Genomic DNA, 27,292 nt, shown 5'->3' with positions numbered 1-27,292 from the left:
AGAACCACTGTTCTAGTTTCAAGCATGTTCTACTCAATATAGGTCATAAAATCTCAGCAACAAGTTGTAATATCTTACTGAGATCATTTAGGACCAAAACCCTTAAAACAAGTAAAACACTCTAACATAAAATCTGCTTAGTGAGAAGAATGATCCTATCAGACCGAAAAAAAGCTAATATCACCTTTATTTGAGGTATTTCATCTTACTTAGATTTCAGTTTTTGCTGTGTAGGGATTTGTAAAGTTTGAACTTTGTCTTGAAGTTGATATTTTGCTTAGTTTGGTCACAGCTGCTGTTGCTGTGGCGATACGAATGCGGATTTCTGCATCGTATGTGGTATCTTTGGGAAAAAAAGTCATAATATAACCCCTATAACACAGATTCACATCCAAAGATGCCACATGCGATGCAAATCTGTGTTATAGGGGTTATATTATGATTTTTTTCCTGAATTTAAAACACTTCTTTGGGGTCTACATAACATGTCATGGTGGTTCTTTGGTCAAACATTTGCAGAGATTATGTTTTGCAGACTGTTTTCGAGCTGCTTTCTGTCCATCTCTTTAGGATGCAATGATTTGTGGGGTGTTTTCTTTACTGCCTTTCCTTCGACTGCGTCTTCTGCCCCCACTTTGTTGTAGTTTTTAGAGCTTCCATATCGAGTCTATTGACGGATATAAGTAAGAGCTCAACGCTACTGTGTATTAGAAATGGCTACAGCGAAGTATGCATGTCCATGTACGAGACAGTCTGCCCCACAACAAGACGATAAACAAAAAGAAGGAGCTTGTTGACTACTGCGCGGACTACAATGGCGCGCAATGCACTCTGGGTGCATTTTTACCATGTATGGTAAAAATGGTGACGTTTTTCCCAACCGTTGACGTCACAGGTTGTGCAAATTGCAAACGGATCATTTAGAGGAAGTATGAAGAAAGGCGAGTATACTGTATATATCCCCGCAATGTTCCAACCTTTGACAATATGCAGAAGGATTTTCCCAAAACCTACATTTAATGCCGATGTCAGTATCTACAAAACCCAAAACCAGTGAATTTGGCATGTTGTGTAATTTTGTAAATAAAAACAGAACACAATGATTTGCAAATCCTTTTCAACTTATATTCAATTGAATAGACTGCAAAGACAAGATATTTAATGTTTAAACTAAAAAACTTAATTTTCATTAATAATCATTGACTTAGAATTGAAGGGCAGCAACACATTGCAAAAAAGTTGGCACAGGGGCATGTTCACCACTGTGTTACATGGCCTTTCCTTTTAACAACACTCAATAAACATTTGGGAACTGAGGAGACCAATTTTTGAAGCTTGTCTGGTGGAATTATTTCCCATTCTTGCTTGATGTACAGCTTAAGTTGCTCAACAGTCCGGGCCTCTGTTGTGGTATTTTAGGCTTCATATTGCGCCACACATTTTCAATGGGAGACAGTTCTGAAGGCCAGTCTAGTACCTGCACTCTTTTACTATGAAGCCACGCTGTTGTAACACGTGGCTTGGCATTGTCTTGATGAAATAAGCAGGGGCGTCCATGATAACGTTGCTTGGATGGCAACATATGTTGCTCCAAAACATGTATGTACCTTTCAGCATTAATGGTGCCTTCACAGATGTGTAAGTTACCCATGTCTTGGGCACTAATACACCCCCATACCATCACAGATGCTGGCTTTTCAACTTTGCGCCTATAACAATCCGGATGGTTCTTTTCCTCTTTGGTCCGGAGGACACGACGTCCACAGTTTCCAAAAACAATTTGAAATGTGGACTCGTCAGACCACAGAACACTCTTCCACTTTGCATCAGTCCATCTTAGATGATCTCGGGCCCAGCGAAGCCGGCAGCGTTTCTGGGTGTTGTTGATAAATGGCTTTCGCTTTGCATAATAGTGTTTTAACTCGCACTTACAGATGTAGAGACGAACTGGAGTTACTGACAGTGGTTTTCTGAAGTATTCCTGGTGATTGGTCAGACCAGACCATGCTCAAGCACATGGCTATTTTGAATATGATTTGCATATGTATAAGGGGTTGTGGTGTGGGCGCCCGGCCATCCCCACATCTGCGGCGGATTCCGTGTAGATTGCATCCAACAAAGAAATGTGCTTGGATTTATGTGTGCAAACGCTTTAACACATTTGAATTTTTACTTGCATACGGCATTTTCTAGATCCATTTACAGTAGGAAAGCCACACACAATGTGTCTGGGGGCCGGTATATCTATCTATCCATCTATATATATATATATATATATATATATATATATATATATATATATATATATATATATATTTATAAATATATATATATATATATATATATTTATAAATATATATATATATATATATATATATATATATATATATATATATATATATATATATAGATAGATAGATAGATAGATAGATAGATAGATAGATAGATAGATAGATAGATAGATAGATAGATAGATAGATAGATAGATAGATAGATATATATATATATATATATATATATATATATATAGATGGATGGATAGATAGATATACCGGCCCCCAGACACATTGTGTGTGGCTTTCCTACTGTAAATGGATCTAGAAAATGCCGTATGCAAGTAAAAATTCAAATGTGTTAAAGCGTTTGCACACATAAATCCAAGCACATTTCTTTGTTAGATGCAATCTACACGGAATCCGCCGCAGATGTGGGGATGGCCGGGCGCCCACACCACAACCCCTTATACATATGCAAATCATATTCAAAATAGCCATGTGCTTGAGCATGGTCTGGTCTGACCAATCACCAGGAATACTTTAGAAAACCACTGTCAGTAACTCCAGTTCGTCTCTACATCTGTAAGTGCGAGTTAAAACACTATTATGCAAAGCGAATATATATATATATATATATATATATATATATATATATATATATATATATATATATATATATATATATATATATATATATATATATATATATATATATATATATATATATATATATATGTATATATATATATACATATATACCGTATATATATATATATATATATATATATATATATATATATATATATATATATATATATATATATATATATGTATATACATATATATATATATATACATATATATATATATATATATATATATATATATATATATATATATATATATATATATACTGTATATATATATATATATATATATACTGTATATATATATATATATATATATATATATATATATATATAATATGATGATTAAATGCTGAAAACTTTACGACAGACCACCTTAAAAAAACGGAATGGAATTTTTAATTTTTTTACGAATGAGACACCCAGAATGCACATGAAAATAAAGAATGTGGGATTTACAATATTAACTATGAACAATAAAACACTAAATATTGACAACATATGAACGTCACACCCCTGGTGGAGAGAGGCCCCTGGTGGAGAGAAGCTTCTAAACGGCCATATTTTGACAATACAACTTTTTACAAATAATAAGTACAAACAATAAGTGTATGTTTCGTCAATAGACATCAATAATTAATAGCTGTAGATCACATGAGTTTAAGACAGCATCAACTTCATTCATTGAACATTACCAACAACACCAAATAGCAGTCAAAAGTTGTTATTATCGTTTAGGACCATAACTTGAAAGCTACTAGCGTTAGCTCATTCGCATGTAGCATTGTCTTCTTTTGTTTACTTTCCCACATAGCTAAACTGTCATGATCCGTGGTCCGGATCATGTTTTCGTTATGTTCTGTTAGTTTAACTCCATAGTTCCTGTTTTTTGTGCACTCTTGTTTGTTTTGGTTGCCATGGTTGCGTATGATTTTCACCTGCCGCTGGTGTTCGGACGCTCACCTGGCTCTAATCAAGAGACTATTTAAACCGCCTTTGCCAGTCAGTCGGCCTGGCGTCATGGCTCGTTTCATGTCTGATTCCATCGTTATGCTAGTTGCTTGTTTCATGCAATACCATAGTTCATGCTGTTTGTTTACTTCACGCAACCCTCTGTAAGTCTTGTTTATTTCATGCCACAGTTAGAGAGTTTTTGCCTTGTCCATAGTTCCATGTTTCCTGCGCTAAGTTTTCACCTTAGCTTCCGTGTGCGATAGGCACGCTGGCCTTTGTTGTCTGCCTGTTATTTTGCAGTTAGATTAATAAATATGTTACTACCTGCAAGCCTTGTCCGGAATAGTCCGTTTGCATCCCGGGAGAACAAACCTCGCAGTAACCACGTCGTGACATAAACAAGCTGAAATGACCACAGTCGCCCCCTAGTGTACGAGAGGCATACTAAGTATAGCCAACAGTCATGATAGGTCAATAAAGCCCAAAAACTGGGACTTCACACGTAGGTGTGAATTTAACCAAATTATTTGGGAAATCAGACTAATTTGGTGCAATGAAACTCTGCTCATTAACGTTTTACAATATGTTATCGTCGACGTCTTTCCGTCTACATGAGACGATGGAGTAGCCTTGTTTAAAGTATTTGCCCTGTGTCAGGGCTCATTAGGCCATTTTCCACCGAAGAAACGTTTTCCAGAAACTTTCCTACTTACTACCTAGTAAATAAAGTTCCCCCTGTGTTTCCCCCAAAAAACTACCCGGGTAGATTTAGTTTTTCAGGAACCTTTCGGAGTTCCTCCTAGCTCGGTGGGACTTTTCCAAGCGACCAGGAACCTTATCGGAGGCGGACTGTGCTGTCGAAAACTGATTGATTGAACACAGCAGGGCGTTCTTAAAACGTATTTTTCAAACACACGACCGTCATTGCGGTGAGTTGTGTATTTCTTATTTGTTGTGTATTTATATTACAATAAACATGACAACGGAGAGAAAGAAGAACGAAAGAACCTTCCGAAATGCAGGAACTTTTGTGGGGCATCTGAAGAACGCTACTGAGTGGAACTATTTTGGAGTGTTTTTACTGAGCCGTAGTCTTTAAACTATTTGCAGTTTATTGTTGTTTATTATTTTTTACAAACTTTATTTCGTTACGCGAAGCTACGAGAAGTGGACGGACTCTTTTAAACGTATTTACGGAGGAGTATGAAGCCGGACTCGAAGCAGAGACCTCAGCTGCTTCCGACTCTGACTTTGTTGGATAAATTTGGAAAGAAAGGAGGCAGCACACGAGTGGAACGAAGGTAAATAAGATCAAATATTAACCATTTACTTTGTTACATGCTGTAAAAGTAGTCAGCGACACTCCATTTGCGTAGTTATTAGCCTCAACCAGAGTGAACAGAATGCTAATGCTAACAATCTATCACTAAAGTTTGTGTTGTCAGCATGAGATAAACACTGACATTTATCATTTATATATTGTTATTTACAGCTGAAATGGACCAAAAGGAATCGCCTGACCCTCATTAATTCATAATTTACTGAGAGGACGACTTTCTGACTGTTGGACATTGCGGTCAAAAGCCTAACTTGATAAACAATTCAGTACACATTATTTTTTAAATCATATCGTTTTGTATATGATTGCTTTGTATTTCAATTACTTACATTTTAGTCAAAGAACTGTGACCTAATATTGTGTTTCCTGACATGGTGTCAGTACAGAAATTTAGTAAACTACTCCTCCATACGTCATCAGCCTGATTTGTATAAACTACCCTGAACTGTGTAATGCAGTAGAAACACAAACCACACACTTCTACAAGAACCTATACACCCAGGAACCAGAGGTTCTAGGAACCAAAAGTTACTGAACATTTGGCTTAAGAAGAAATGACAATAGATTGACAATTTGTAATAATATGTTGGTATATAGCTCTTTTGCTAACCAGACTACATGGTGATTTACAGAGATAAACAGGCAACTTATAATTCTATATTGTTGCATGGATGTACATAGTCCATTCAACTAGGGAGGCAGACATAATAATACCACTTAGTGAGTATATGTATGGCACTGAAAGACAAAGTTCACAAACAAACCTTTGAGATGTGTTTATTTCAAGCCTCTGTTATAAAGTTTCTTCTTGTTCGCCTTCCTCTCGCTCCGGGTCAGACTCTGGCTCTACGGTTGGATGCTATAATCCTCTAGTTCATTGGATTTTTCAGTATCCCACGAGAAGTGTACCTCAAAAACTACAAAAAGGTCTTAGGGAGTGGGGAAGCAGTCCAAGTCAGCGGGAGGGCATGCGGCATGGAGGGTGGTCTTTTAAATCTGAAAAGACAGCCCCCAAAACAGTTTGCTATTGAGAGACAGTCAGAAAGTGGCTTGAAGATGAGTTAGTAAAGCAAAATGATGACCAAAGCATTACCATTACAGTTTGTGTAGACCGGTAAGGGACCCCTTGTCATAGAAATATGGTGTACACTGTTAACCTGACTCTCGCCAGATCCTTGTAGTTCGCTGAGCGCCACACGAGGATCTGGGCTCGAAGGCAATGCAAACTCCTTCAAGATAGTAAAAAATAATGAACCAATCAGGATCGCCGGGCGGGATTTCATAGAAGTGACGTAGCGCCGAAGCGACTGTTTGCGACATCGATCGTCTACTGACATTGCTGCGTTGTTTCCGTAAAAATTATCTAACTTTTCGCTCTGTCGTTATCCAATATGTCGGCTGTTCTGTTTTGGATTTCCCAGAGTCGCTCTCATCAGCGTCACGGCTTGATTTTGATGTGAGTGGTTGAAGTAGCACGTCATTCAAGATAACGGACAAGTGGTTTATCCAATCACATACAAAGATTTTTTTTTACAAGGCCCCGCCTTCTGAAATACATCTCCTCTTGAGAAGTCCCAGATCCTTGTGTGGAGCTCAGCAAACTACAAGGATCTGGCGAGAATCAGGTTAATACACTGTCACATATTGGTGAAATGTAAATTCACTGATGTTCCTGCATCACCCACTCTGTGTCTGTGGTACTGACCTTTTCTCCAGTAACCATACCTGAGTTGTTGAGCTAGATTCATACCTCTATAACACACTTGATGTGTTTAAAAGCAAATTCAAGTCAAACAATCCCAAAATAGCTCTGATCGGATGTAAAAAAAAAAAAGAATATTAAGAAAAAATATTATGGACCAAATCATATCAGTATATCCTTCATTAATTACTTATTTTGAAACAAATTTCCCTATCATAATTACACAGAGGACATTTTTGGGAGAAACTTCCACATCACATGAAAGGCCCACACAATCTTCAGGGTACTGGTAAATTGCTGTCAATGTTCAAAAATGTGATCTGCATTTCAATTTAATATGAGCATGTTTTGTTAGATTTGCTGAAATCCTCTGCTGTTTGGGGTTGAAGTTACATAAAACATTCCGAACATTGATAACAAATGTGTTAAATCACAAGCTGATACAAAGTTATTAGAAAAGAAAGTGCTTTAAAACATCGCAACCTTGGCCGTAACTTTAGCTGACGTAAGCTGCTGCAAAATCAGGCATTTTAGGCTGCGACACTCACATAAAAAATCCAAGAGGAACTGATGTTCAAACCACGTTAAGCCTAAACATTTGGATGATTTAATTTAGTTTGTGCTATGCAACATTAGGCCAATGATGTTAGAGCATGTATTAGTAATAATATATCTATACTATAATAGAAACTGAAATGAAAACCAGAAATTGAATGCTCTGCTCATTAATGTTTTGCAATACGCTATCGTCGGCATCTGTCCGCCTACATGAGACGATGGAGTAGCTCCGTGTCGGGTCTCATTGGCACCTGTAAGAGTGGCTGAAGAGCCCAACCGGCGAGTGGCAGTTTTTGGTGCACTTGGTACAGATGTAGGATGTTGGTTGTTGTGGCTGGTGCTCCTTTGTCTAGACACCGCTCCTCAACGTTGAACCCCAGAATTTAGGTCAGCAGCAAGGCACTACCATGAAGCGATGTCGAAGCTGCATTGCTTCATGTCTTTGCAGGCATATTTGAAATGGAAGCATGGTCACTCAGTCGTCGTTTGCCTTCCACTGCTTCACCATACCAGAGGTCCTTTGGGATTTGCGCCGGGTTCCATCCTTCTGACATGGCCAGTGTAGGCGCCTCTCAATGAAGATGGTAAAGATGCTGCTTATCCCAGCTTGTTGCAGGACTAGGGGGATTTGGGTTTGGCGTCCCGTATGTCCTGAGGGATGTGTCTTTCCCCCCGGCATCAGCAGAGGAGTTTGTGCAGGGGCTTGAGCAGTGCAGGCTTTCCTATCTTCAGAACTTCTGCACGTTTGCTGTCACTCCCCGGGACTTTTCCACTGGCAAGATAGTCGATGACTTTGCTGAGCTCCTCCTCTGTGGGTGGTGAGTTAATCTCCTTCCTCACAGGCATGTCTGGGATGGCACCAAAGCCATAGTCAGTGGATACTTTCTGCGTGGAGTAGAAGTAAAAGTAGTGCTCTACCAAGGGCTGGAGCTGCTTCTCCATGTCAGTGATCACTTCACCTAGTTTGAACTTGAGGGAAGTAGCCTTTGTGGGGGCTGGGCCTGTTGCTCTCTTGATGCCCTAGTCTGCTGCAGTCTGGAGGCTGCTGCAGATGTTGGCACAATGGCGGGCAGTTTGCTGGGATGCTTTCCTGGCAGCCTTCAGTGCAGCAAGAGTATGGGGGATGGGTGCAGCCTTGTAAGCCAGTAGTGCCTGCCCCTTTGCCCCAGTTACAGGTGCCATCTCCTTCCAGTGGGCCTCAAACCAGTTAGCATTCTTACGCTCCTTCTTTCCATAGGCAGACATGGCTGCATCGTATACTGTCCATAGGCAGGCTCACTTATAGTCAGTGGTGTCATCAGCTAGCATCCTCTCAGCGAGGGTTTCATTGATCTGTGTCGTAATCAGCACTTTAGTAGGTGCGGGTGATGAGGACACAAGCAAGGTCCCTTCATCTGGGGATGACCAGGTCAAGCTGGTACCAGTGGCGCGAGTGCGTTTGTCTCCAGGACACCTGTTGGGTCTTCTTGCATGGAATATAGCTGTTGGTGACAGACAACCCATGGAAGAAGCAGAGCTCTACCAAACTTTGGCTGTAAATTTTTCCTGTCCATAGGCACCAAAGCAGGTGGGCCAGGCCTCGTGGATGTCTCCTACTCTTGCTTTAAAGTTGCAGAGGAGGTGCTTGGGATCTTAGATATAGCTTCATCCAGGGCCTCAAAAAACTAGTCCTCTTCCGTCGGGGGCACGTATGCTGAGGATTGTGACCGTTCTAGTAGACATGGACAGCTGAAAGGAAAGGATCCTCTCAGTGCCTGCCAAAGAGGGCTCAATGTGTGTTTCTCCCTGTGAAGCCACTACTTTGCTGCCAGGGTTCCTCTGAAGGCTTGCTTTGCCAGAATGACCAGTAGCTTGTTTCCCTGATGGTGCCGCTGTCAGCCAGTCGGTTCTCCTTGAGGGAGGCTATGTTGACGTTTAACCAGGAGAGTCCCCTGTCAATGATTGCAGTCTTACTTGTGTCGTCGATCTTCTGCAGGTCAGCAGAAAGTCCAGGACACATAGTCCTAACGTTCTAGCTTGCTAATCGAAGAGCTGGAATCTTCTTTTGTTTTCTTGTGTTGGTTTTGCCTGGAACAGGTTTTTTTTGGCTCATTCTTCAAGATGGTTTTTACTCTCCATGCACCCAATTCAGCAGGTAAACCATGGCGGAACAACAACCATATGGCTTAGGCGGGCGGTAGTTGTTCAGTGGGACTACGTAGTCCCTCCCACCAACAGAAATGGCCCCTGGCGCTTGTTTCCTTCGCCAATCGGATGGGCTTATAACCGGTAACTCACTTTCCAAGTTTTGCCGGCACCTTTCAGTGACGCTAGAGTATCCTCTCTAGAGTATCAGCTACATAGCCTGGGCAGGTAGATATAAAGTATGAGATTTTGTCCAGACAGCAGATCCCCCTTCCAACACAGCTGGCAGAACCAAGGAAACAACAAGCTACAGCTTGGCATCAGTGGCGTCGCAGGATTTGCCGGAATGATACGCTGTATCGTACGGCTTATCAAATAATACCATACATCTTTTCAATATTTACATGGTGTGAATGCCAGTCTTTCTCTCATTTCCGCACATTCATGTCAGCATTAAAACTTATAAAGATGGACGCAGGGGATTTATGATGCGATAGAAATATTATTGGAGAAGAATTGCAGACACGTCCTGCCCCGGATTATTTTTTGTGCTTTCTTATTTACAAATTTGAACCATGATTTGATGATTAGAAAGCAATGCGCTGGGTTTTTTCTTCTCTGGGACTCATTCGTGATTGTTACAGATTGACTGACCCTCATTGTTTCACCTTATCCATCTGTCATTTTACACCAACTGGGCCCCCGACAAGCGTGATCAGGACAAGTGGCTGAACAAAGTACGCTGTCTCACAACCACAAAGAAAGAAAAATGAGGATCAGTTAGGTGCTCTCCACCATGTCACATGCGAGACAAAAAGGCAGAGCTCTCCTCTCGCAAATTAACTATAAGAAGATACTTTGCTGAAGCTCGTTTTTGCCAAAGGTCAACTGGAACGTCCTTAATCAGACATTAAGAAAAAAAAGGGATATTATATGAATTGCCTTTTTTTTAAAATGCAGAGCAAATCAGCTTGTTCACACTTGCTTTACACTCTCAAGGAACCATTGTAATGATCTAAATTGGTTGGTTGGTTGAAGTTTATGGTAAACATGTATACAGTTACAACAAAATACATTAAATATGTTACATATTTTCATTTTTCTTTACATGTCCAAAAAGGAGTAGGAAGAAGCAAAGCCTATTTAATCATACCCCTTTTCTACTTCATAGATATTACTAACACTTATGTTCACTTCCTGTTCTAGATGTGTACACAGTTTACATCAATGAATTCTAAGTACAACAATTTTTCGTAAATAGTTTAGTTCATTATTATTCACCTAATCAGATGGATGTCTTTTTTTAACAAGTTTTTAATAAGTTTAATATGTTCAAGTTCTGTCATAATTCTTCTTCCGTGCACTTTGTAAACACTTGTAGTTTAAACAGCCTCTTAAACTGGATCATATTATTACATTGTTCGACATCCGTAATTTAACTCCACATACTGATACACTAAATGTCTTAAGTGCTGTACGTGCATACACACGTTTTAAGTTAGATTCTTCTCTAAGGTTATAGCTATCCTCTTTTGATTGTTGTACATTCTCGGGTAGCAGGTTATTGTTTGCTTTGTACATCATTTCAGCTGTGTGCAAATGCACGAAATTGTTAAATTTCAATATTTTGGATCTAATAAATAAAGGGTTTGTATGTTCTCTATAGCCAACATTATGAATTACTCTAACTTATCTTTTGTGTAACACAATTAGTGAATGTAATGTAATTTCCCCAAATTTCTACACAGTAACTTAGGTATGGTAATACTAGAGAGCAATACAGTATATGGAGTGATTTTTGGTCTAGAACCCAGTTTGGCTTTATTCGTTATAAAAAATGTTTTTTATTATTAATTATGTTGTATATTTTATAGTTCTTGTCATCTCTGATCATTAAATGACAATAATTGAAGGTATTCCCTCTAAAATCCATCAATATCAATTATAACTGATAAGTAAACTTACTTTTGGCACCTTAACTAAGACACCTTTTTTATCAGCAGTTTTTCTTTAAAGGGTCTTCAACCACCAAGCAAGGTATCCCAAACCACTCTCAGGGTCGTAGTAATGTTCCTGTGTAATTAATACATGCAGACTGAATATCTAATCATCATTTTTGAGGAAAATAATGTGTGGCCTCTTTTACTTGCATATCCAGGTCAGGAATATGGGTCTTCCAGATATGGAAAGAGAGAAACTATCCAGGTCATTTTATCAGCTATTATTGCACCCCAAAATCTTATTTATTTTATCCTTTCAATGTCTACTACATCTATTTGTAATTGTGTTTAGCTGTTTCTCCTGCTGTTTCCAAATAGCATTTTACTGAGATTTAAGGATAGTCTGTTTTTGTCAAACCATCTTTTCAATTTGTTCATTTATTCTGTTATTATTTGTACCAGCTTCTGTGTGTTCTTTCCTGAACAAAACACAGTTGGGTCATTTGCAAATAATTCTCACTTTATGTCTTTTGTAACTTTACAAATGTCATTTGAATAGAGATTGAACAACTTTGGTCCCAGTATTGATCCCTGGGGTACACCACAAGATATGTTTAACACTGTTGACAGTCCAATACCAATCCTCTGATTTCAAATAGCTTTTTGATTCAGATATTATGATTAATTGTGTCAAATGGTTTCGTTAGGTCTATAAATACTGCCACTTTACACTGTTTACCATTTATTGCATTGGTAATTTAATTGAACACACAATTGATAGCTACTGTATTTATATCACGTACATACAGTATGCTTGTGGAGGTACCCAATCTCCATTTATTGTGAGATTCCTTCTGTCTAATGTTTGTACTGATATATTTGCATTTTGTTTATGTACATTCATGATTCACCCAGCATACATGTACATATTTAATTATGTATGCAAGCATTCATTCAATTGTTTGTTAATTTATAGAAAGCTGGGTAAACTTTGTCTTGATGTTTTTCTTTTGTGTTGCCCAGGTGACAGAAACTCGCACGGGTCCCCTTGGATGCAGTAACTATGACAACCTTGATTCTGTTAGCTCTGTACTGGTTCAGAGCCCTGAAAACAAGGTCCAACTGCAAGGTCAGTTATCTTTAATGACATTTACAATACAAATATATGATATATATATATACAGTAAAAAAAACTGTATGTTGGACTAACTCTTACAGAGTTTATATTAACTCTGTTTCAGATAACATTTGGTCCCACTCAAAATTTGAGTAAAATATAGTCAATATTTCGGGCACGTCACTGCGTCAGCCTACAGATCAACAAACATAACATTAACATTTGACCTATACATTTAAATAATATAATTGTCATTGCTGGTTATGAAACAGTCACAGTCATACCATACTCAATGTTTTCAGTTGACTTAGCATTGCACATTATCTCCAAGAGCTCCGTGGTGGGTACCAGTCCATGGCTTTCCTTCTCAACTTTTTCTTTGAGGATAATGAGCAACTTCTCCAAGAATGTGTTGGCAGTAACCTCACCAAACAGGAGTCTGAAATCTTGTTCATTTTGCAATGCAAAAGTAGAGTAGATAGAAAGGAGTGATGAGTAAGACTGTGAGTAATATTTCAATGATTCAACCAATGGAGATGTTTTACCAGTCCTGGTAGACAGTCCAGGAATACTGTGAAGAAATCTGTGGCTTTCTTGTCATCTCTGATTATTAAATGACAATAATTGAAGGTATTCCCTCTAAAATCCATCAATATCAATTATAACTGATAAGTAAACTTACTTTTGGCACCTTAACTAAGACACCTTTTTTATCAGCAGTTTTTCTTTGAAGGGTCTTCAACTACCATGCAAGGTATCCCAAACCACTCTCAGGGTCGTAGTAATGTTCCTGTGTAATTAATACATGCAGACTGAATATCTAACCATAATTTTTGAGGAAAATAATGTGTTCAATGTTGCAGGGCCTCTTTTACTTGCATATCCAGGTCAGGAATATGGGTCTTCCAGATATGGAAAGAGAGAAACTATCCCCTGTGCATACAACACTTTTACACATTTAGGCTATGTCTACACTAGCCGGATAACCCCTAAAACAAATAATTATTTAGCCTAAGCCCCGTTTCAGCCGCACTAAACCAGCGTTTAAGGTTCCTTTCTTCGGACAAATTTTTACACGGGTAAGTGCGCCGTGTATTTCTTGAATCTCCGGCTCTTAGCTTTGTATGGACTTATTGATCGTCTACAAACTGAGTTCGGAGAGGAAGTGACGCCAGGAAGACCGCGCCCCACACAGGAAGTGACATCATAATAAAGCGGTTTCGTAACTCGGAGCTAACCACTGGAAATATGGAGGCGAGTCATCCAGACATGCCCGTGTTTCTCATTCTTCTACATGAACAGAGGCTTGTGGAAATCACACATGAATACCTTAAGGGAAAGCGATTGCAGCTATTTGGGATACAACACTTCTCAGACGGCAAGAGATCTTTCCAATGTCCAGGTCAGCTGTGATTCTACTTACCGAAAAACTTTGTCAGTTTGTCGAAGGAGAGTCAACTAGAATGCGGGCTACCGTGGATGTGATAAAAAAGGTAGCGTGTGCTTTGTATTACCTGGCCGTCGAGTGAAGATTACGGAAAACTGTGAATTCTTTTGGACTGGCAAAGCAGACTACGCAACGTCTAGATCCAGAGTATATAAAGTCACCAAAAACGAATCGACAATGAAGGTGAAGGCAAAAGAGTGATGAGTGTCCTGACCAGATATCTAGATCCCTAGATTGATTGTTGTCAAATGTTCTTTGTCACATTGTTTACTTTTCTGTCCAATAAAGACGTGATTGATTTATGATGGCTCAGGTGTGATTCACTACAATAGGGCCCCACAGCACACTGGATTCCAGTTAATTGAAGTACCACAACACTGGATAATCGTGTGGACAATGCTGAAGAAACAAGTCCATGTCAGAAAACCAACACATTTAGCTGAACTGTGCCAATTTTGTCAAGAGGAGAGGTCAAAAATTCAAACAGAAGCTTGTGGATGGCTACCAAAAGTGCCTTATTGCAGTGAAACTTGCCAAGGGACATGTAACCAAATATTAACAGTGCTGTATGTATACTTTTGACCCAGCAGATTTGCTCACATTTTCAGTAGACCCATAATAAATTCATAAAAGAACCAAACTTCATGAATGTTTTTTGTGACCAACAAGTATGTGCTCCAATCACTCTATCACAAAAAAATAAGAGTTGTAGAAATGATTGGAAACTCAAGACAGCCATGACATTATGTTCTTTACAAGTTCATTCATTCTTAAAGTAATCTTATTTATCTCATCATATGAAATATGACTTACTTCACCAATTATTATTATTAAATTCTTACTATTATTTATTTATTTATTTTTATTGTGATTACTTATGGAGTTTATTGTGAAAAAATTGTGAACAGGAAGTGAACAAAAAGTTTTGCAACTGTTATGTGAAGAAAAGGGGTAGGATTAAATAAGCTCTGCTTCTTCCTACTCCTTTTCGAACATGTTGAAAAGAAACTGGAAATTGTGATGTATCATGTTGTATGCTTGCATGTTCGAAATAAACTCAAACTCAAACTCAAACTCAAGTGTATGTAAACTTTTGATCGCGACTGTATATACATACTTAGTTCCTTGTTGAACATGGTTTGTAAGTCTTCGTATAGTGAAACAAATTTCTCCATTTGGAACAATAAAAATATGAGTGATGGGTTCAAAAGTCCATATTTTTATGAAACTTTGAACAGAATATAATGTGCTATACAGGACTGAATATCTAACAAACATAAGGGGGCGATGGAATCATGTGCTGTATATGTCAGGTTCAAACACTGATGACATCTATTAAACAGACGAGAAGCAAGGAATCATGCAGAGACAGAGTTCAATTTTAGTCAATTGAGGAGAGATGTTATTTGGGCTGTACTCTAGTTACAGATCCAAACTTCGCTCTAAAGTCCAGCCTACGTGCTTCCTCTATTTATTTGGGAGGTCCCTGGTTACATCATTGAAGCTGTCGAGGGAAGGGGGTCATCTAGACAGCTCCAGTTAGACACAATATATGATTATACAAGAAATGCAAATGTGTTGACACTGGTGATATCGCCTTGTCTCTGCTCCGTCTGCGTCACGGCGGTGTTTGGCGTTGGCAGTCAGCAGGCTGTTCCTGGACACAGACACTGATATGAGACTGGCTTGCAATATTTTGGATTGCCAGCTTTGCACAGACAAAGAAAAATACCACTTCAGCACAATTGATAATAACTATAGCAACGGCCCTTAAGCATAAGAGTTGTGTGATGATATATACATAATTATTACAAAAATATATTAACAAGCCAAAACAACAACAACAGTATGCGCTTCTCTGCCAATACACACACACACACACAGAAGTCCCTTTGGTGCCCTCACAAACAATCATAAATCACACAAATCCTTAACTTCAACAACCATTGCTTCAATAATAAACAATTTAAAAAGTAAAATCCACTTACCGGTACATTAACATTGGCAAAGGAGGAGCTGACAAAAAAGGAGCAGACGACAGAGGTAGGAATTGGGGTAGACGGGAACAAGAGGTAACTCTTCTCCTCCGGTCTTAACACAATTACAACTTGCTGGGGTTGAAAGCCTGCTTTGTGGAGCCTTACTTACATGTAAGCTTCATAAATATAATCCTCGCAAATAGTTTTTTTTTTGGTCAGTTGGTCTGTTGTTTTTTTGGGACTCATACAATAAGTTAGCAAAATGGACAAAATTATTTCCATCCATCTTCTTCCACTTATCATAGGTCGGGTCGCGGGGGCAGCACCCTAAGCAGGGAAGCCCAGATTTTCCTCTCCCCAGCCACTTCGTCCAGATCCCGAGGCGTTCCCAGGCCAGTCGGAAGACATAGTCTACCCAACGTGTCCTGGGTCTTCCCTGTGGCCTCCTACCGGTCGGACGTGCCCTAAACACCTCCCTAGGGAGGCGTTCGGGCGGCATCCTGACCAGATGCCCGAACCACCTCATCTGGCTCCTCTCGATGTGGAGGGGCAGCGGCTTTAGTTTGAGCTCCTCCCGGATGACAGAGCTTCTCACCCTATCTCCAAGGGAGAGCATAACCCATTTCGGCCGCTTGTACCCGTGATCTTGTCCTTTCGGTCATAACCCAAAGCTCATGACCATAGGTGAGGATGGGAACGTAGATCGACCGGTAAATTGAGAGCTTTGCCTTCCGGCTCAGCTCCTTCTTCACCCCAACGGATCGATACAGCGTCCGCATTACTGAGGATGCCGCACCGATCCGCCTGTCGATCTCACGATCCACTCTTCCCCCACTCATGAACAAGACTCCGAGGTACTTGAACTCCTCCACTCCTAACCCGGAGATGACACTCCACCCTTTTCAAGGCGAGAACCATGGACACGGACTTGGAGGTGCTGATTCTCATCCCAGTCGCTTCACACTCGGCTGCGAACCGATCCAGTGAGAGCTGAAGATCCTGGCCGGATGAAGCCATCAGGACCACATCATCTGCAAAAAAGCAGAGACCTAATCCTGCAGCCACCAAACCGGATCCCCTCAACGCCTTGACTGCGCCTAGAAATTCTGTCCATAAAAGTTATGAACAGAATCGGTGACAAAGGGCAGCCTTGGCGGAGTCCAACCCTCTCTGGAAACGTGTTCGACTTACTGCCGGCTCTGACACTGATCAGACAAAATTTGTCAAAAGGCAATAAAACCCCACCATTTAAAAACAATAGTTGGATCATCTTGGAGTGCTCATGTGTAGTTTTTTCTAAATTTCTTTTTAGGGCTCATGAGTTCTTGTTTTGAACCTTAATTTTTAGTGTCACTTAAGCGGGCTGTTGTTTTGGGGGTTTTTTTTGGTAGAAATTCTGGTAGAATTAATTGGTCAAATTCTAAGACCAGCACCAATGTAATAATAGGATATGGGAACTGCAGTGTTAATGATTCCTAGGTCTAGTCAACACATACTTGCCAACCCTCCCTCATTTTCCAGTAGACTCCCGAAATTCAGCACCTGAAAAGAAAATCCCGAAAAAATCAATGTTATAATGACCTATTCAAGGCTCCAATTATTTAAAATATTTCACTTTAAAATGTTTTATGTGGAAAATATTGCATATATTGTGTGGTTGCCATATACAAATATCAACGTTTTCTTTGACAAAAGAGCATAAAACAAACAAAATAATAGTTCAAACGTAAAATCGACAGATATATCTGAGGTTGATCTCGTAACGTAAGTGTTGAAAGTAAAAACAACTAATGTATCACTTTATGAGTGGGTCACCTTTTGGATCCCAAATATATTTAATGGGATTTTATTAATCTTTTCACTGTGATTATTCAAAAATAATAATAAATTAAAATCAATGGTGTCCTGCATTATTGATCTTTTTAAGGCTCTAATTACTTCACATCAAACATTGCTTTCTGAATGTTTTTGGCAGTGGGGGAAATACTGCATATTTCAGTTTTATTAGGTATTTGACAGGAAAGGCTTTTTTTTTTTTAACTTAATATCAACCTGAAGTTGATATACTGTAGAGATTTACTGTAAGCGTTAAATAAATTTAAAAAATAATAATGTAACTTTTTTTTAACAAATTATGGTCCCCGGGAGCCCTAAAGTTAAAACAAAATAAAAAATCCATATATTTGGTTATGGTTTTGAAAATGAAAAATATCAAATTGGCCCCCGCATGCTTTAATTTTCCCGTGTGCGGCCTTCAGTGGAAAAAGTTTGGACACCCCCCTGGCGTAGGGCATCTCCAGGCATTTGCCCAGCTCATGGAGCCATCCTTGGGGAAGAGACGGGAGGACAACAGGGTGACAAGAACTAAATCATCCAGACTAGCGATAAATTGTATTATTATGTTTATCATACCTAAAAATAAATATATTTATTAATTAAAAAAAAAAAAAAACTAAATACATTTTTACTATATTTTGCTAAAAACATTAAAATTAATTGTATTTTTATTTGTATTTTTTCTGACTCCTTTTTACATCCAGCCATGGAATTATACATTAAAATAAACATACCGTATTTCCTTGAATAGCCGCAGGGGCGCTAATTAATTTAAAACCTCCTGTCACTCCGGCGTTTACCGGAAACCGGCGGGATGGCCGTGCATGCGGTAATTATTTTAAAACCTCTTCTCACTCCGGCGTTTACCAAAAGGAATGCGGTAAATTTAGGCGTGCGCTTTGAGTGTGATGTAAGCATACCATCATGAAAAGCACATTTAATTAAAAAAAAACGTTATTATGGTCCTACCTGTACTTATAAATGGAGTCCATTTGCAGCTCCTTCTGACCAAAAGCATCGATAACTTGTTTATAGAAGTCTTCCTTATTTTCTTTCTTCCGTTTTAAAAGTCTCTCTGTCTCGATGGAGATATTCCTTTAATTATTACCTCCTGCTTCGATTGAAAGTCCAGTTTAGAAAACTGTTTTATTTTAGATAGCGGTATGTAATCCTCCTTGTTAAAAGTTCAGGCAGAGGAAAAAAAAAAAAATGTCTTGCTGCGTGTGTTCACTTCTTCTGCAATACCGGAAGGATCACTAGCGCGGCAGCGCCCTCTACCACCAGGAGGCGGGAGTAATTTCATGACTCATACAGTATTTGACACACGCAGCTACGTTATATTAATAAAACATAGCTGCTTACTGTTCTTTTTAGCATACTGTACCGGTATTCAATAGCTTGGACCTTAAATCCTACTGAATACCGGTAGCTCTTCATCTTTTTTCCTTTGTGCGATTGCAAACTAATGAAAGCAGCTTCCTCCATTTTGAAAATGAGGACAGAAGCGTCACTCGTGACGTAACGAATTTGACCCGGTGGAAGTTCTAGCCATATGCTAAATATTTTGCGAAACGAGTTTGACCCGGCGAAAATTATAGACATGCGATAATAAAATTAATATTTTGCGAAACAAATTTGATCCGGCGTCAATAATGAACCGGCGATAAGGCCAAGCATGCGTTAATTATTTTGAGAAACGAGTTTGACCCGGCAGTAATTCTAGACGTGCGAATACTATATTCCCTGCGCCAATTCAAGGAAATACGGTATTTGAAATAATTAATTTCAAATGATCATAATAATTCATTTAAAATGACCATATTTAATTATTAAAATAATTGCTTGTTTATCAACAACTTTAGCATTTTATTCATTACATATCGAAGCTCTCAGAAGCCAAGTTATGATATATTCCTTAAGATTTATTTATGCAAGTTGGAAGTACCAATTATCGTAACACAGTTTTGTTTGCATATTTTCAGGATGTAGATATATATAAATATGAAATACTTGACTTGGTGAATTTTAGCTGTAAATATACTCCTCCCCTCTTAACCACGCCCCCCGCCCCCCGACCACGCCCCCACCCCCCGAAATCGAAGGTCTCAAGGTTGGCAAGTAGGAGTCAACACAACGCTGCCCCCAGACTTCAATTTCCATCCATCCACTTTCAATAACACTGTGGACTGTGAAAGGAAGCTGGGGCACCCGGAGAGAACCCGCAGAAGTATTGAGTGACCTTGAATATCATTGAACATTGTACTAAACTATTGTTGCTTTTGCAGGTTTGCAAGTCATCCTCCCAGACTACTTGAGAGAAGGTTTTGTGCAAGCTGCTCTCAGTTACATAGCTTGTAATAGTGAAGGGGAATTTGTCTGCAAGGATAACGACTGCTGGTGCAGCTGCGACGCCAAGTTCCCAGAATGCAACTGTCCTTATGTGGACATCCAAGCCATGGAGGAGAGTCTGGAGAGAATCACAGGGACGTGGGGGCAACTTTACAGAGATTTTGAAGAATCAGGTGAGAATGTCCTCTTGAGGATAATCAATTCTTGCTTCCTCGTGCAATATAGCCTTCATATTCTTGCCTCGCCATGAACACTCGCAGGGAAATCAAACTTTCACCGTATAAATTATTCATGTGAAACGCACGGAATGTGAATCGGTAAGTGTTTTACCTCCAGTGTCATATTTTTCATTTTATTTTCCGTCCCTGTTCTGCTCCAAAGGTGAACTGGAGGAAGTGGTTGTGAATAGTTTGTCCTGGTGAAATGTTTGCATAAGCAAGTTTAAAAACACAACAGAAACAGTTTAAAAAAAAATCTAACAAAATACAGAACCTCCACCGGAAGTAGTTACAGTATGTTAGAAGGACATTAATCATCCATAAAACCAATTTATTGCTTGTCTGAATGCAACTTTTTCTGTGGAAAAAATGTTTGAATGCAGTCTTAGAATAATGATTGGCTATAACTGCTGTGCTCGGTCATCCAATTTTGGTGATTATTACTCTTACAGAATCAAATGGATGACATTTTCGTCACCCTTATCTGAAATATCGCAATGTGCAATTACTTCCGAAGTTTTTGTTTTAATAATTGGGAGTAAAGTGAGGTCAGGTGCATTTCGGGAACGCAAACACCCAAGGTGTCATTATGTCCTTCAGCAAAGGATATCAGTGTTTTCCTTAGTGCCATATAATCAGCACATGAAAAGTTGACAATGATGAAGAATTAAAGGCCTACTGAAAGCCACTACTACCGACCACGCAGTCTGATAGTTTATATATCAATGATGAAATCTTAACATTGCAACACATGCCAATACGGCCGGGTTATCTTATAAAGTGCAATTTTAAATTTCCCGCGAAACTTCCGGTTGAAAACGTCTATGTATGATGACGTATGCGCATGACGTCAATGGTTGAAACGGAAGTATTCGGACACCATTGTATCCAATACAAAAAGCTCTGTTTTCATCGCAAAATTCCACAGTATTCTGGACATCTGTGTTGGTGAATCTTTTGCAATTTGTTTAATGAACAATGAAGACTGCAAATAAGAAAGCTGTAGGTGGGATCGGTGTATTAGCGGCTGGCTGCAGCAACATAACCAGGAGGACTTTGAGGATAGCAGACGCGCTATCCGACGCTAGCCGCCGACCGCGTCGATGATCGGGTGAAGTCCTTCATCGCGCCGTCGATCGCTGGAACGCAGGTGAGCACGGGTGTTGATGATCAGATGAGGGCTGGCGTAGGTGGATAGCTAATGTTTTTAGCATAGCTCTGACGAGGTCCCGTAGCTAAGTTAGCTTCAATGGCGTCGTTAGCAACATCATTGCATTCGACAGGCGGCACAGCATTAACCGTGTAGTTACATGTCCAGTGTTTGGTTCGGTGTCTCCTGAAAGTAGTATTGTTGATCTTCTGTCTATCCTTCCAGTCAGGGGCTTATTTATTTTGTTTCTATCTGCATTTAAGCACGATGCTATCACGTTAGCTCCGTAGCTAAAGTGCTTCACCCATGTATTGTCGTGGAGATAAAAGTCACTGTGAATGTCCATTTCGCGTTCTCGACTCTCATTTTCAAGAGGATATAGTATCCGAGGTGGTTTAAAATACAAATCCGTGATCCACAATAGAAAAATAAGAAAGTGTGGAATCCAATGAGCCCTTGTACCTAAGTTACGGTCAGAGCGAAAAAAAGATACGTCCTGCACTGCACTCTAGTCCTTCACTCTCACGTTCCTCATCCACAAATCTTTCATCCTCGCTCAAATTAATGGGGTAATCGTCGCTTTCTCGGTCCGAATCTCTCTCGCTGCTTGTGTAAACAATGGGGAAATGTGAGGAGCCCTTCAACCTGCGACGTCACGCTACTTCCGGTACAGGCAAGGCTTTTTTTATCAGCGACCAAAAGTTGCAAACTTTATCGTCGATGTTCTCTACTAAATCCTTTCAGCAAAAATATGGCAATATCGCAAAATGATCAAGTATGACACAGAATGGATCTGCTATCCCCGTTTAAATAAAAAAAATTAATTTCAGTATGCCTTTAATCATCCATAAAACCAATGTATTGCTTGTCTGAATGTTACTTTTTCTGAGGAAAAAATGTTTGAATGCAGAGTCTTAGAATAATGTTTGGTTATAAATGCTGTGCTCGGTCATCAACCTTGGTGATCATTACTCTTACTGAATCAAATGGATGACATTTTTGTCACCCTTATCTGAAATATCGCAAAGTGCAATTACTTCCGAAGTTTATATTTTAATAATTGGGAGTAAAGTGAGGTCAGGTGCATTTTGGGAATGCAAACACCCAAGGTGTCATTATGTCCTTCAGCAAAGGATATCAGTGTTTTCCGTAGTGCCATATAATCAGCACTTGAAAAGTTATAGTCGTTGACAATGATGAAGAATAAAAGCAATGACTGCTACCTCACACCAAAGCTGTTGTTTAAATTAAATAAAATTCAATTCAATGCAAGGCTGGCAATGAAATGTACAGTATTTCCTTGAACTAGCGCCGGGGCGGTAATTAATTTAAAACATCTTCTCACTCCGGCGCTTACCAAAGACATGGGGTAAATTTAGGCCTGCGCTTATAAATTTGAGTGTGATGTAAGGATACCATCATGAAAAGCACATTTAATAAAAAAAAACTTTATTATGGTCTTACCTTTACTTATAAATGATGTCCATGCGCCGCTCCTTCTGAACAAAAGCATCGATAACTTGTTTATAGAAGTCTTCCTTATCTTTCTTCAGTTTTAAAAGTCTCGATGGAGATCTTCCTTTAATTATTACCTCCTGCTTCGATTGAAAGTCCAGTTTACAAAACTGTTGTTGTCACTTCTTCTGCAGCCGAGTAGTCGCAAGAATGATCCCTGGGATCACTAGCGCCCTCTACCACCATGAGGCGGGAGTCATTTAATGACTCATATTTGACACACGCAGCTATATTAATAAAACATTTTTACTGTTCTTTTTAGCATATTCAATAGCTTGGACCTTAAATCCTACTGAATAGCTCTTTATCTTATTCCCTTCATGCGATTTTAAATGATTGAAATTAGCCTCCTCCATTTTGGAAAATGATGCCTTGAAAGGTGAAGTGTCCCTCGTGACGCAACGAGTTTGACCCAGCGGTAAAATGAGGCATATGCTAATTATTCTGCAAAACGAGTTTGACCCGGCAGTAATTCTAAGCACGCGCTAATTCTAAGCATGCACTAATTATTTTGCGAAACGAGTTTGACCCGGCGGTAAAACGAGGCATGCGGATAATATATACCTGGCGGCAATTCAAGGAAATACGGTATTACAAGTCAGGATTACGCGCTAAACTATGGTTGGGTTTTGGCTTTGTTCACGATCATCACATTTTTTTGAACAGATTACTAAATACAAATTGTTTGACCGGCTTCCAATGTGTCATTTTCACGACTCAACCTTCATGCACAACTTGAGTGAACTTCAACTTCAATGAACATTGTTTTATACACTAGACCAGTGGTCCCCAACCACCGGTCCGGAGACCGGTACCAGTCCGTGAAGCATTTGCTACCGGGCCGGAGAGAGACATTAAATAATTTATAAAGGACTGCATTTTCTCCGAATTAACTTTGGCCTGTCCCACTAGACCAGGGGTGCCAGACTTGTTTTCATTGAGGGCCACACCGCAGTCATGTCTGCCATTAGAGGGCCACTTGTAACAGTAAATAATTATTGAATTTGCCTATGAATTTGAATATATTTTGAAAAATTTCTTACGTAAAGAGTAAAAAAAAATCTGCGGATTTTCCCACTGTTTTTTACTGTAAAATATATGGTAGTTTTTTTTATTATTATTATTTTTAATTATTAGTATTATTTTTACAACATATTATTGTGAATAGAATAACAGTGCCGCTGTTTAATTTTATTTTGGCAACTGAGTTGCCAGTTATTTACCATAATAAAATGTTGTACCATAAAATCATCAACCGGGGATTTTACAGTAAAAAAACAAAACAACTGACAGCTCAGTCGACAGAATTTTACTGTAAAAAAACAAACATTGGTCGTTTTTGTTCAACTTACTTTTTGTTCAACTACAACTTGAAGGCCTACTGAAATGAGATTGTCTTATTTAAACGGGGATAGCAGGTCCATTCTATGTGTCATACTTGATCATTTCGCGATATTGCCATATTTTTGCTGAAAGGATTTAGTAGAGAACATCGACGATAAAGTTCGCAACTTTTGGTCGCTGATAAAAAAGCCTTGCCTGTACCGGAAGTAGCGTGACGTCGCAGGTTGTGAAGCTCCTCGCATCTGCACATTGTTTACAATCATGTCTACCAACATTGAGAGCGATTCGGACCGAGAAAGTGACGATTTCCCCATTAATTTGAGCGAGGATGAACGATTTGTGGATGAGGAAAGTGAGAGTGAAGGACTAGAGGGCAGTGGAAGCGATTCACATAGGGAAGATGCTGTGAGAGGCGGGTGGGACCTGATATTCAGCTGGGAATGACTAAAACAGTAAATAAACACAAGACATATATATACTCTATTAGCCACAACACAACCAGGCTTATATTTAATATGCCACAAATTAATCCCGCATAACAAACACCTCCCCCCACCCGTCCGTATAACCCGCCAATACAACTCAAACACCCGCACAACACACTCAATCCCACAGCCCAAAGTACCGTTCACCTCCGCAAAGTTCATACAGCACATATATTTCCCCAAAGTTACGTACGTGACATGCCCATAGCGGCACGCACGTACGGGCAAGCGATCAAATGTTTGGAAACCGCAGCTGCGTACTCACGGTACCGCGTATCCAACTCAAAGTCCTCCTGGTAAGAATCTCTGTTGTCCCATCTCCACAAGCATGTGTATCCAACTCAAAGTCCTCCTGGTAAGAGTCTCTGTTGTCCCAGGCCAATGGTAAAGCTTGACTGTCATCGTTCGGGAATGTAAACAATGAAACACCGGCTACGACGTAGCCGCTACGTGTTTGTGTTGCTGCAGCCGGCCGCTAATACACCGCTTCCCACCTACAGCTTTCTTCTTTGCTATCTCCATTGTTCATTAAACAAATTGCAAAAGATTCACCAACACAGATGTCCAGAATACTGTGGAATTTTGCGATGAAAACAGACGACTTAATAGCTGGCCACAATGCTGTCCCAAAATGTCCGCTACAATCCGTGACGTCACGCGCAAACGTCATCATACCGAGACGTTTTCAGCAGGATATTTTGCGGGAAATTTAAAATTGCACTTTACTAATCTAACCCGGCCGTATTGGCATGTGTTGCAATGTTAAGATTTCATCATTGATATATAAACTATCAGACTGCGTGGTCGGTAGTAGTGGCTTTCAGTAGGTCTTTAATGAACATATCAAATATAAATGTGACAGATTGTAGCCCAATGCTGATTTCCATCTGCATTTCATTGCAAAGAAACAAGCCCAGAGCTCCCACTAATTCAGCGTTATAGTGAGTTGGATTTTTCACAAGTGGGAAGCCGGTCCCTAAAAATAACGCCTACATTAAACCGGTCCGTGGTGCAAAAAAAGGTTGGGGACCACTGCACTAGACCACTTAATCAGGAGAACAGTGAAGGGTTTTTACCAAAAGACTCCCATTGAGTTGGAATCTTTATGATGTCATGAAAGTCTTAACATTTTAATTCAATAATAGTGGATTTATTCAACTGGTAAACGTTGCAAGAGTAACATTCAGCTGTTTTCTTGTTGCAGATGAATTCAAGGCCTTTTACGCAAGGCTGCCTCAAACCCACTTTCTGAACATGTCAACCATCCAACATTTGTGGTCACTTGATAACCTGTTCCACGGAAGATACGAACAGCTGGAGAACGGTATGCGGGTCCTCGCCAAGCACGCTGAGAGAGTCATCTTCAAGCTCTTCAGTCTAAGTAAAAGATGTCACCTACAGCCACAAGTTCGCCAACCAAGACAGAAGTGAGCAAAATCATTGAACACATCCTGGTAGTACACTGCAAAAACTGAAATCTAAGTAAGATGAAATATCTCAAATAAGGGTGATATTTGCTTATTTTCTGTCTGATAAGATCATTCTTCTCACTAAGCAGATTTGATGTTAGAGTGTTTTACTTGTTTTAAGGGTTTTGGTCCTAAATGATCTCAGATATTACAGCTTGTTGCTGAGATTTTATGACCTATATTGAGTAAAACATGCTCGAAACTAGAATATCAACTGATGCAAAGCTGTGTCATCAACACATAAAACTCAAGATAATGGCACTAGCATTTACTTAATTTAAGAATATTTTTCAACATACTGAGCAAAAAGGTCTCTTGTTATTAGTGAGAATATACTTATTTTAAGGTATTTTTGGGTTCATTGAGGTTAGCTAATTTGACTTGTTTTGGAAAGTCTTGACGAGCCAAATTTTCTTGTTCTATTGGCAGATAATTTTGCTTAGTTCAAATAAAATACCCCTCATTATTTTTATTTTTTTTCTTGTTTTTGAACACTGACTTTTTGCAGTGCACAGTTGTCCCTTGTTTTTTGCGGTCAATTGGTATCAGACTTGACCGTGATGAACACATTTCCGCAAAGTAGGAATATTATTGATAAATGGAATATTGTCGTAATTAGAATATGAAAATGTGTTGTTGTCTGTTTTGGAACTTGCTTCTGAGCAACTTTTATAAAGTTGTATTTAGAGATGTCCGATAATATAGGACTGACGATATTTTAAGCTGATAAATGCTTTAAAATGTAATATCGGAAATTATTGGTATCGGTTTCAAAAAGTAAAATGTATGACTTTTTAAAACGCTGCTGTACGGAGTGGTACACGGACGTGGGGAGAAGTACAG

General features: G+C 39.3%; 1 protein-coding gene across 1 annotated transcript in view; it reads left to right on the top strand.

Annotated features, from left to right (window-relative positions):
- LOC133635372 (BMP/retinoic acid-inducible neural-specific protein 3-like) overlaps positions 1-27,292 on the top strand; it is a 233,990-nt gene that overhangs the window by 185,999 nt on the left and 20,699 nt on the right. The window contains exons 5-7 of the mRNA XM_062028512.1: positions 12,564-12,669; positions 20,205-20,441; positions 26,185-26,407. Coding sequence (XP_061884496.1) covers positions 12,564-12,669; positions 20,205-20,441; positions 26,185-26,407 — 566 coding nt within the window. The remainder of the gene's footprint in view (positions 1-12,563; positions 12,670-20,204; positions 20,442-26,184; positions 26,408-27,292) is intronic.

This window comes from Entelurus aequoreus, linkage group LG19, assembly GCF_033978785.1.
Source record: "Entelurus aequoreus isolate RoL-2023_Sb linkage group LG19, RoL_Eaeq_v1.1, whole genome shotgun sequence".
Taxonomy (NCBI): domain Eukaryota; kingdom Metazoa; phylum Chordata; class Actinopteri; order Syngnathiformes; family Syngnathidae; genus Entelurus; species Entelurus aequoreus.
Note: the sequence above shows the minus strand (reverse complement) of the source record. Positions and strands in the feature narration are given on the sequence as shown.